At 43.3% G+C, this 12,551-nt stretch overlaps 1 protein-coding gene across 7 annotated transcripts in view; it reads right to left on the bottom strand.

Moving 5' to 3' along the window:
* CARMIL1 (capping protein regulator and myosin 1 linker 1) overlaps positions 1-12,551 on the bottom strand; it is a 251,772-nt gene that overhangs the window by 24,052 nt on the left and 215,169 nt on the right. For all 7 annotated transcript variants that reach the window (XM_038392027.2, XM_038392029.2, XM_038392028.2 and 4 more), the window contains 3 exons: positions 8,654-8,720; positions 8,148-8,344; positions 677-783 (listed from right to left, as the gene is read on the bottom strand). In XM_038392027.2, the coding sequence (XP_038247955.1) occupies positions 677-783; positions 8,148-8,344; positions 8,654-8,720 (371 nt within the window). The remainder of the gene's footprint in view (positions 1-676; positions 784-8,147; positions 8,345-8,653; positions 8,721-12,551) is intronic.

The raw sequence follows: 12,551 nt of genomic DNA on the forward strand, positions 1-12,551 counted from the left end.
CGTATCAATAAACATAAATCACTTCCCCGTGTCATTTATGGTGGACAACAGTCTTAACTAAACACAAATTAAAGATACAGGGACAGAGCCTGAGCCATTGTGAATTGGTATCGCTCCAGTGATGTCATAATAAGTGATGTAATGAGTGATGACATTTAGGGGTAAGAAGTAGTCAGTGGAGCTATGCTAATATTCATCATCTGATAATCTGGTTGATAGTGTATATTAAAAGAAATTTATTTCAAAGCAAGCTTTTTAAAATGAGTAATCAAATTCACTGATATACTGGGCTATTAAGATATAGTCTGGTTTTGACAGTAGCTATGCAAATTGGAGACCTGACTATTAGAAAAAGAAGTCAAATACAATGTGTTAACCATAAATATTCTATCCTCACAAAAAGAAAACGAGTACTTGTGGCATCTTAGAGACTAACAAATTTATTAGAGCATAAGCTTTCGTGAGCTACAGCTCACTTCATCGGATGCATTTTCGTGAGCTGTAGCTCACGAAAGCTTATGCTCTAATAAATCTGTTAGTCTCTAAGGTGCCACAAGTACTCCTTTTCTTTTTGCGAATACAGACTAACACGGCTGCTACTCTGAAACCTATCCTCACAAACTATCAGTAAGAAAGCATGATCTTTACTTTGACTCATTAGAAGATTTGAACATACTTTGAATCCATTTTTGTCACTTTCTTGGTGAAAAATTCATCAACACCTTCGTCCACTCTACCCATGAGGCCATTCTGTTCTCCTTCCTGAGATGTTGCCCCACACACCTGATAAAACAAACGTAACATAAGAAACACAGCATGGCAGTAAGAAATCCCACTTTCCAAAGATGCTGTAAGACACAAAGATAAATATGAAATTAAACAGTTATATTTATCTATCTAATAGAGTTATCTTAACAGTGGTTAAAGAAATATACAAATTGTAAAGAAAGGCCCTGACTAGCAAGCAGAAGGCAGGCCTTGAAAATAATAAATTATAAAGCCATAAAGAATGAAGAAGGGAGGATGTCTGGTTCAAAAGATTAACTAATGAGATAAGGGAAAGTTTCTAAAATGAAGGTCTTTGACCAATAGGGGTGATTTCCAGATGGTTTTAAGAGAATCAGTCGCAGAATGAGCCAACATGGCCCTTCCCAACCCATACACCAGAGTTAAAATCTTTGTGAACTCAAATGCAATGGAAAAAACTGTGAGACAGCAAGGAGGAGGGGAGGAAAGGCCTTGGGAAGAAAGGAGGTCGTAAATTTCCCCTGGATTAAGACTCCCCTGGATAAATCTCCCCTGGAAATAAGGGTGAACTGTCACCAATTGGTTTGTAGCTCAAATCAGTAACTGGGAATGACATCATTTGTTTGTTCAAGGGTATAAAAAAGTAAAACTCTTAAAGGATTCATTGCTAATACCTGCCTGACCACATTGGAGCCAACCAATGTGGATCTAAGCATTCCTGGGTTTAGCCCATTTGTAAGTATCTTGATCAAAAACATATACATGTTTTGTTAGTGTTTGGATGTAGTAAACTGCTTTTTAGGCATGTTTAGAGTAATTGTACAGATGTCATTTGGCCTTAGGATTTAATAAAGACATTTGGAAACAATAACCCCAACTATACATATAATATGATGGGGGCTAATTTAGCTACAACTAATCAGGAGAAAGATTTTGGAGTCATCATGGATAGTTCTCTGAAGACATCCACACAGTGTGCAGCGGCAGTCAAAAAAGCAAATGGGATGTTAGGAATCATTAAAAAGGGGATAGAGAATAAGACGGAGAATATCTTATTGCCCTTATATAAATCCATGGTATGCCCACATCTTGAATACTGCGTACAGATGTGGTCCCCTCATCTCAAAAAAAGATATACTGGCATTAGAAAAGGTTCAGAAAAGGGCAACTAAAATGATTACAGGTTTGGAACGGGTTCCTTATTAGGAGAGATTAAAAAGGCCAGGACTTTTCAGCTTGGAAAAGAGGAGACTAAGGGGGGATACGACAGAGGTATATAAAATCATGAGTGGTGTGGAGAAAGTCAATAAGGAAAAGTTATTTACCTGTTCCCATAATACAAGAACTAGGGGCCACCAAATGAAATTAATGGGGAGTAGGTTTAAAACAAATAAAAGGAAGTTCTTCTTCACTTAGCGCACAGTCAACCTGTGGAACTCCTTGCCTGAGGAGGTTGTGAAGCTAGGACTATAACAGGGTTTAAAAGAGAACTGGATAAATTCATGGAAGTTAAGTTCATTAATGGCTATTAGCCAGGATGGGCAAGGAATGGTGTCCCTAGCCTCTGTTTGTCAGAGGGTGAAGATGGATGGCAGGAGAGAGACAACTTGATCATTACCTTTTAGGTTCACTCCCTCTGGGGCACCTGGCATTGGCCACCGTCAGTAGACAGGATACCGGGCTGGATGGACCTTTGGTCAGACCCAGTATGGCCATTCTTACGTTCTTATTTATGGTTAAATTAGTGCCTGGTGGTTTCCAATATTAATAATTTCATATATTATTAATTCCAACAAGGCAAAAGCTCAAATCCTTTAAATTGTGTAAAAAGAGCAGTTATTTAGTATTCAAGCTCACTTTTTTGTTAGAAGTTTTTCAAAATGGAACTCCTGTTCTGTGTATTTACTGTAGATACCGGCAGAGACAGAATCTTTGTCAGCTGTTGTTCACCTGGTTTAAGAGAGCGGTGTGAGTTCTAGTGGTTTGAACACAAAATTAGGAGCCAGAACTCTAGTTCACTAATTATGCCTCTAACAGACTGCCTCTATGGCCTTAGGCAAGGCACTGTAGGCCAAAACTTTCAAACTGAGTGCCAGATTTAGATGACTAACTTTAGGCACCCAGGACTGACTTTCATTGAGAACTGTGGTCTAACTCCTCTTTGTGCCTTTGAAAAGTATACTTTAAAGCGAAAGACAAAAGGAAGAGATTATCCAACTTGGGTGACTCTCTCACTGGAGTATTGTACAGATCAGTTAGTGTTCGTACAGCTCTCTGAAGATGAAACACACTAAATATTATAGGAGGGTTTCTCTCCTTGGCTCTGCCTCTATAGGCTGGTCTTCCGTAATCCCTTTCTGCTGCCAAACTTCCATCTCCAGGAGGGGGAGAACACCCCCAATTTAAACACTGAATAAAGCCACTTTAGATAGCTCTAAAGAGGACCCTGCAACAGTCCCAGTATTGGCAGTGCCACCACTCACAAGGCAGCATGAGGAAGTTGCTAACATGGCTACCGCTCTGAAACTTAACTTAGATGGTCTCCCTAGGATGTCTAAATTACATCAGGGAATGTTCTGGCCCCAAAATATGGAAAATATAAAAGGTGGCATAAAGCCACCTTAGCCCCTCTGCACCTGAGATCCAGGTTCTGTGCTTCTAAGGGGCCAGGACAGATTCTCCTCTAATGGGTATGAGAGAACAATTACTGTTAATATCAAATCCTTCCTTATTAAGACAAATAAGACAGCAGCCTGAATGTGAACTAATGTATTGATACTGTGACAAGGTCGGGCCAGATGACTACAGGAGAGTGATAGAAGGTAGATGTATTCACTAGGTTGAGTAGGTCCCTTTTCCCTGGGTAAGGCAACAGGGAAGGTTCCAGAACCATCAGGAACTTTCTGGAAACAGGAAATTAAGACAGACAGGCTGATTAGAACACCTGCAGCCAATCAAGAAGTGCTAGAATGAATTAAGGCAGGCTAATCAGGGCACCTGGGTTTAAAAAGGAGCTCACTTCAGTTTGTGGTGTGCGTGTGAGGAGCTGGGAGCAAGAGGCACTAGGAGCTGAGAGTGGGAACGCGGACTGTTGGAGGACTGAGGAGTACAAGCATTATCGGACACCAGGAGGAAGATCCTATGGTGAGGATAAACAAGGTGTTGAGAGGAGGCCATGGGGAAGTAGCCCAATGAGTTGTAGCTGTCGCACAGCTGTTCCAGGAGGCACTCTAAACAGCTGCATTCCACAGGGCCCTGGGCTGGAACCCGGAGTAGAGGGCGGGCCCGGGTTCCCCCCAAATCCTCCCAGCTCCTGGTCTTACACAGGAGGAGCTGACCTGGACTGTAGGTTCACGAAAACGGCCAAACTGAGGGCTGCTGTGAATCTCCAAAGTGAGCAAATCCGTCAATAAGCACATGACCCACCAAGGTAGAGGAGGAACTTTGTCACAATACATACATGAAACTTTCTGGTTCCTGAATTGCTGAGCCATGTGGTGAGCTTTGTAATCTAATAAAATGAGTAATAAGACAGTAACTAGAGCACTTGTATACCTCTGCTGTGGCACTGTATTCCTCATTTGAAAATATAAGTCCTTTTGGTAAAATTGCATTGTTTCCACTTAAAACAGAATATGTTCTTTTTTAACAAGAAAACATCTTTTTCAAAGTAGCACAGTGATGACTGTTCTTTTTCTGAGAAGAATTGGTTTAATTGGAAATGTCAGATTGTATGTAACAATACATATACTGACATCTGTTTTCGGACATCAATATTTATTGTCTCTGTATGTAAATATTTAGCTCATCAGTCAAAAAAATCTTGATATTGACTTCAAGAGAAGTCAGACTCCATTCAATGTTGGCACTGAAACTCTCAGAGAATAAGAACAAATATTTAAGTATCAAAGCCAAGAGCATTTCCTGAAGGAGGCAGGCATGTAACATTCTGAAAAAGAGGTAACTAATGTGAGGGGCTGGCTCTATCTGACGTTGAGTCTGTCTGGTAAACTACTGGCAGAAGACGCACACGAAAAACCCCATAACCACAAGCCTGCAATTGTGCACTGAAAAAGACAGTCAAGTGCTCAAAACAGCTCCTTATATGGCAACAAAAGTAATGACAGAGGTAAACATAAACAGAGGCGGGGAATTTAGCAGGGAAATTAGAGGGCAATTATTGGGCCTAGACCGAGACCAGAACTGCCAACCTAGGGAGGGGAAACGTAAAAGGATTTCAGTGCTCACTTCTCGGGATGTGGGGGAAGGAACGAGTGTGGTACAGCTATGCTTCTGCAGAGTGAGGTTGAGTTTCTGCTACAATAAACGCACAACCGTAACTGAAGACTCCAGTCTCTGTGTCCCCGTTGGTCATGTCTTAAGACATAGGATATACTAATTGCATGTCCGTCTGTCGTGTCTGAAGGCACGCCCCAATAACTAAAATTCTTCTGAATACAGTGACTGCATCACTAACAATGTACAATCCACAGGACCTAATTAAATCAAAATAACAAAGGCACAGACCGATTTTACAGATGCACACTGTAATACCAGTTATTGTTCAATACTGCAACAATACATTGATTTCTGCATATTTTATACTTTACTCATCTAATGCTGAGAAAATTGCATCCAACATGTAAAATACGTTCAGCAGAGAAAGTGATCTTAGTTTCATTTTAACCTGATCCTTTTTTGTTTCTTTATGCTGTAAGAAAGTGGCCTGAAAGGAAAATTGAAAAAAAGCAAACAAAAAAAAAAAAAAAAAGAAATTCAGGTCCTTTCTTTACTGAATTACATGCAGTACTGGAAAAATCAGTGGGATAAGATCTCACAACAGACTGAATGCTGAACAATTGAGAAAGGAATGGATTTTTATTCAGTCTATTTAAAACTTGTTGGCCTGTTCTTTGTTAACACCTGTAACTACAATGCCGCAGAAAAACTTGGGAGAAAAGAGGTTTTTGTTAAAAATTTAGCACACTCAGCCTTTCAGGTAAGGGGGAGGGACCGCTTCAGATTCTTCTAGTAAAAGCAGGGAAACCCAGACTTGACACTCCTGAAATAACTGGGGTAAACAAGCAGGAAACAGAAAAGAACACCTGAAAGGTGTGATGTGTCCCTCCCCACCATCCGATAAACAGCATAAAATAATAAATAATGACAACAAAGCATCCCCTCCTCTTTTGCCGGTCACCTTGAGTCTGTTCAAGTAAGAAGAAACAAATGCCTTGTCATCCAAATGTGGTCACTGTTCCCAGAAATACTTCATTGACATAAGGAATAACACTTTCTTGTTCTTCATAAACAGTGAGCAAAGCTTTTCAAATACAAGATGCTATCTATGCTGCGCTTCACATTTCCATGCCAGGTAACATTGCACTAAAAACTCCCAATCCATCTTTCCTCCCCACAGACAGCAGGATCCTCCAATTCTGAAAACATATGACTGCATGGAAGCAGAAGAGAATGGAACTTGACTCTGCCGGCAAATAGTGCCTGTGCTTAGTTTTCCATAACTGAGGTATAGCCTCAGTGCCAGATGACCTCACTTACCCAGAGGTCACAGGACACATTAAATAAGTTGAGACAACTGGCAGAAGTTTAGAAAGTGGGAGAATAGGACTCCGTTTAGTATGACATATTTGGAAAAACAAGGCTGTACTGTACTTCAGTCGAAGGGCCAGCTAAGTCTCTGTCCCCTCTGCACTGCTGTGTCAGTACAAAAGAGATGGCAAGTTGACTTTAAATAAGACCCAAACAGCTGGCTAGGGTTTCTTTTAGCACAGGGGAACTCCTGAGTGTCATAAAACTCTATACTATCCACTCTTGGCCTTTCCCAGCATAGGGAGTATTTGGCCACAGTGATTTCTGCTCCGGCAACCCCAGACCAGTGGAAGGGTCTCCAGGAGCCTGTTAACCAGCTAGTATTATAATTTTGGAGCAGTAATGAGGCTGCTCCAAGTTGCAGCAGTGGCCAAATTGGCCCCTGGGCTGCCTCTTGGATAAGGGGTGCTGACACCATCTCTGCCCTCCTCAAGGATCTAGCCATATAGCTTTAGATGCAAATTCTGTCTGCAGATGCCCATGCCAGAGAAAAAGCAGAACTGGGGTTGTTTATGGAGAAAAAGAACCACAGAGACCCCACATGCGTGTTTAACTGTGTCCCACAGGAGCTCTATCTGCAGCAGTGAAGTAGGTTGTATTTTTTGGTGCGGGCAATGGCATAGAGAGTGATCTGTTGTTATTCAGATCCACTGGCTCAACCCCTGTCTTGAGTATGGAGTCAGAAGTGGCTGCAGAGGTCCTGGAATGGTTCTACTGAGAGCTGCTGGAGACACGAATACGTGCCAGTTTATTCAGGTTTTGTGCAGAAAAAGAAGGATTTCAGTGTCACCAAGCCTCACGATATTTAGTGTTTTTCCGGAGTAATGTGACTGTGAGAATCTCAGCTTTCACTTAAAAATTGAAATAAGATTTTATCCCTCATGTTACAGAGAAAAGCTTGAAAAGGTGACCTGAGTGCACCCCTAAAGGCTCACAAAACAGAGACAAAGAAAAAATATCTTTTTAAATCTCAAGATTTTAAAGACAATCTGATAATTGTGTCGGGTCATGCTCTTTGAGTGCTTGGGGTTGGCAAAAATGATTTAGTCTTTATTGTAAAAAACAACCAAGTACTCAGATCAGGGATGGGCAAACTACGGCCCAGGGACCACATCCGGCCCTCCAGCCTGTTTAATTCAGCCCTCGAGCTCCTGCTGGGGAGCCGGGTCTGGGGCTTGCTCTTCTCCCGCACTCCAGCCGCGCTCCCGCTGGGGGAACTTGATCAGAGGCCACTCTGCGCATGCGTCGAGACTCCTAGAAACAGCAGCATGTCCCCCCTCCACCGCTCCTACGTTTAGCGGTAGCCACGGGGCTCTGTGCGCTGCCCCCTGCCCCAAGCATCACCCCCGCAGCTCCCACTGGCCGGGAACTGTGGCTAATGGAAACTTCAGAGGCAGCGCCTGCAGACAGGGCAGCGCACAGAGCTGCCTGGCTGCTGCACCACCACATAGGAGCCGGAGGGGGGGATATGCCACTGCTTCCAAGAGTTTCTTTATGTAAGTGCTGCCCAGATCCTGCACCCGGACCTCCTCCCATGCCCCAGCTCTGATCCCTTTCCTGCACTCCAACCCACTGCCCCAGCGCAGAGCCCCCTCCTGCACCCTGAACTCCTCATTTCTGGCCCAACCCAGAGCCCCCAGCCAGAGCCCTCACCCCCTCCTTCCCTCCAACCCCAATTTCATGAGCATTCATGGCCCACGATACAATTTCCATTTCCAGATGTGGCCCTTGAGCCAAAAAGTTTGCCCACCCTGACTTAGATCCTCAGCAATCTTTTAATAGTCACTCACTGATGCTTGGCTGGGCTGCTGTTTTTTATTCCTTTTAGGCCTTAATTTTGTAAAGTGCTCCAGTTTTCTCCCTTCCTCGGATGGCAGCTCTGAGATGAATCCAGAAGTTCGTTTGTCCGGTCTGCTGGAAAGGAATGGTGGATCTTCTATATGGATAGGTACTTCTTCCAGTGCTTTATCCAGGTCAAATTCCATTTCTAAGAACAATCAAAACCTTTAATGAGGACTTAATATGGTATTTTAAACAAAAAGTAATGGCATCATTTGCTTTTGGACAGTAACATGTTTGTGAAAAAGGTGGACTATAGCTAATAAATGTTTATTTCTGAAGCGTTTCACCATAGAAACTTCAAAAAACAAAGTTGGACCACAAACTGCAGTCCAGAGCGAGAGTCTTCTGCATTTTCAAATACAGGAACACTTTTCTCACCTTCTGAATGTAAGGAAGTGGTTTTAATAAATTATAAAAAAAAAAGGGGAAAAAAAAAGAAAAGAAACCCACTTACCAAAAGCCCTAGATACAGGCCGGAGCATTCTACTGTGGATGCTTTTCCTTTTAGACTTAGGAGTCATCTATGAATAAAAAATAAAATAAAGAGGTGCTTTTTTGGATAGAAGAAATAGTTCAGAGTAATTCTTACCTTTAGAACCAACAAATCAGTTCATAAGGCATGTTTGCCTTGTAAATACAGGGAGGAACAGATTTTTTTTTCCTAAATACTTTAAAATTATCTGACATTTCATTGATATGAACTGATTGTACACCAGTGAGGCAGGGCTAGAACTGAGTCTAAAACATCCAACTGATTTCAAGCTTGAAATGTAAGTATCCCTGAACTTTACAAACATTAGTAAAGTGATTCTCAACACAAGTGAGGCAACTTTATTTCAGTTTTACATATGGGGAAAGTGAAGTACAAGGAGTTGCCCATTACTCCACAGTAAGTTTGTGGCAAAGCCAGAAATAGATCCCAGTTGTTCGGACTTCTGTTGCAACCACAAAACCATGCTTCCTCCGTTCATTTATCAATGATACCTTATTGAAATCAATCAAAAAATAGGCATATAAGTCTTTTGTCACCGCCCTAAGGTTCTCCATGTCCCTTACTACCACAGATTGTGTCTTTTAAAGCCAATTTCACTTCCTTGTAAGTCAGACGAATTGCTGAGGGTGCTGCAGTTTTTTGTTTAAATTTGTTAAAAGCAATTATTTTTTCCTAATAGCTAAATTCCCTATTTTCACACTGTACTTTTGACATTCCGTTGCTTAATTACTACTCTGGCTTCTACACAGGCTTGGCAGAATTCAATTTTTGTTTTTCTCATTTCAGTGATTAACGCTGATTTTTATTTTTAACTGTTTTTATTGTTACAGTTGCTGAAAACTCAGGAGGGGTGGCTGTAGGGTTGGGGTTAAGGCTGCACTGAAAGCAAGGCTGCAAGGGGCTCCCAGAACTGACAAGGGGGCTGCTGCTGGGGGGGCCCAAGATGCAGGAGAAGCTGCATTCCTGGTCCCGCACAGACCCATAGCCAGGACTGTGAGGACGATGATGAGCCCCATTCATAGGGTGCTGCTGAACAGTTTCTGCCCAGGGATGGCTCTCATACTCCTGGTTGGTAAGGGAGCAGGGCTGTGAGAGTGGGGATGCAGAGGAGACCCCTGGCTAGGACTATGAGGAGAATGATGAGCACCCTGCAGCAGGGGGTAGGGGGCACCCGCAGCTGAATGTCTCCTGCTTGGGAATGGAGCCAGTCAGCAGTAGGGTGGCCTCCCTCAGCACCAAGGACTTGTCGTCCTCCTCGCAGCTCTGGCAAGAGGTCTCTGCTCTGCCCTGACAGGACTGCAGCCTTTCCCACACCTTGTGCCTGCAGAGATTGGTTATCACCGGCCCTGCAGCAGCAGTACAGGGTGCCCTCTCCAACCCTGCTGGTCACAAACCCACTTCTTCATTCACCTTCCAGGAGCGTGGAAGACATCCCTGGGCAGGAGCCATTCAGCACTGGGGTGGCATCCCCCGTGGCCAGGGACTTGACCACCTTGTTGTCCTTGCCAGGCATTTCTGCTCCATTGAGCCAGGACCACAGCCTCCCCACACCTGCCGGGATTAGGTGTCACCTGCCCTGTGGCAGCACAGGGAACCCTCTGCAGCTCTGCTGTCACGGACCAGGTCTCTCTCTTTCTCTGACTCCAGTCACAGGAGGACTGCAGAGGGCTCCCTGTGTTGCTGCAGGGCTGGTGATACCTGACCCCGGCAGGTGCAGGGTGGGTAGGGAGAGGCTGCACTCTTACCAATCTTTCCTGTCGATTTCAGCATGTCAGGAAATTGAATCCTGCCAAGTTACAGATTCCCCAAGTATACGTAGTAGTACTAGAAGATATAACCCCGGGACATCTTTAAAAAGTGGAAACCAGCTTTTATCAGCGATATCTCTGGCAATGTTGGGGTTTCGACAAGTATGGGTTATAGTCACAGAATATAAATTCAAAACATTTACTTTTTACTTTACCATCTACTTTTTACTCCTGTTAACAGTAGAATATCTACACAACTGAGAGTGAGTCAGCAGGCTGGATTCTGTTCTGGTTTACACACAATCAACAGAATTGTTAATCAAGTTCTAGCTTCAGAAATCTTCAGATGATGCTTGAGCCCGAGAGGGTACCTAGGCACCAAGACTTCAGAATGAGATTGCAACATGGATGGTTTAATTTTTAAAAAGAGTTTTCTAGCTTTTTATTTATAGGAAATTTAGTGAAAAATATAATTAGATCAAATAACGACAATTCAAATGATTTATAGATGTGTGCATTCAATATATACACACACACATACTTCAGTTGTCTGCATTAGTATTTCCATCTGAACGGCTGTAACTTTGTACTATTCAGACCTGGACAAAATTTGGATAGATAGATTTTCATATTAGCATTAAGCAGTTTATCTGCCTCCACTTGATCAAAATAAATAAATAAATAAATAATGAAAAGGAGAGGCCAGACTACATAGTAGTCTGATTGTACCTTTTGAGCAATAGAGACGTTTTCCCACTATTATTATAAAGTATTGTCTGAAGCCAACATGCCTTTATGTGGCAGGGAGTTTCCAATTCCAGAGGATGTCATATTTGACACACATCAATAAATAATATAGTTTCATGAGCAACCAGGAAGAAGTCATCAGCAACACCTTTTCCATTGTCATCTGAGCACATGTTAGCATTTAAGTCATGGAATAACAATAAATTTGAAGCCCCAAAGTGCAGTTTTATTTCTGACACTTTTCAGAGTATAGCTGCACTTCAAATTGAAAAGTGCTTCTGTAATGCACCATAATACAGAACAAGTGGAAAGAACAAGCCAGGAGCACAGACACTATAGTGACGAGTACTATAAAATGGCTATCAATAAAATAAATGCAATTTTTATATCAAGATTCATCAGCCAGGCACAGGCTCCATCAGCAGCTTGATGGAACTGTACAGAACTGCTGAGCTAAACATGTAGTAGACAAGAACGAATGCAATTAGTGGACAGCCATACACCAGAACAGTTGCTTGTAATGCCAATTCTGCTGGAGTGGACAAGCAACAACTGTGTCTAATCCTGAAATGGTTAAAGGCATTTCAACTCTAATTACGAGAAGCTGAAGCCAGTTTAGCATTGAGCAGAGTCAGCAATTAGATCACTATTCCAGTTCCTGGTTGTATTAGCAATTGCGGCCTATTCCTCACAATAATATGTGTATGTGTGTGTATTTTAGTCAGATTGCTGTTCTTTGTGGTGATGTAATTGGAAATCAGATCCAAACTGATGAGTTCATGCACTGAAGATCAGAAACAGTGACAAAAAATAGGTTGATGGGGGATTATCCAACATTTCATCAACTGACATTTGCATTCACGAGGAACGACAGACACTATTTCAGTTTGAACAGGTGTTTTCGGAATAACAGTTGGGATCTACAAGAGCTGCATAGGCACTAGAACGGGTCTCAAACATGCAGCGCGCGGCTATTTCCTGTGGCCCGCCAAGCGGCCCCCACCCCCACCCTCACCCTCCAGCCTACCTCCAGGCCAGGGGTGGGCAAACTACAGCCCGCAGGCCCATGGGATTGCTCCCCGTGAGCCCCCTGCTGCTCCCTGAAGCGCCGGCACAACATCCCCACGGCCTGCGGGGGAGGGGCAGAGGGCTCCATGCATTGCCCTGGCTTCCAGGTGCTGCCCCCCGCAGCTCCCATTGGCCGGGAACAGGGTACCGCGGCCAATGAGAGCTTCGGGAGAGGTACCTGGAGGAGTGGCAAAAGCAGCGTACAGAGCCCAAACCCCTCCTTCATCCTGCCCCCCAAATCCCTGCCCTAAGCCCCCTGCCTGCACCTCGCACCCCTCCTGCACCAACTCCCTGCC

The sequence above is a fragment of the Dermochelys coriacea genome, chromosome 2 (genome assembly GCF_009764565.3).
Source record: "Dermochelys coriacea isolate rDerCor1 chromosome 2, rDerCor1.pri.v4, whole genome shotgun sequence".
NCBI classification, from domain to species: Eukaryota; Metazoa; Chordata; order Testudines; family Dermochelyidae; genus Dermochelys; species Dermochelys coriacea.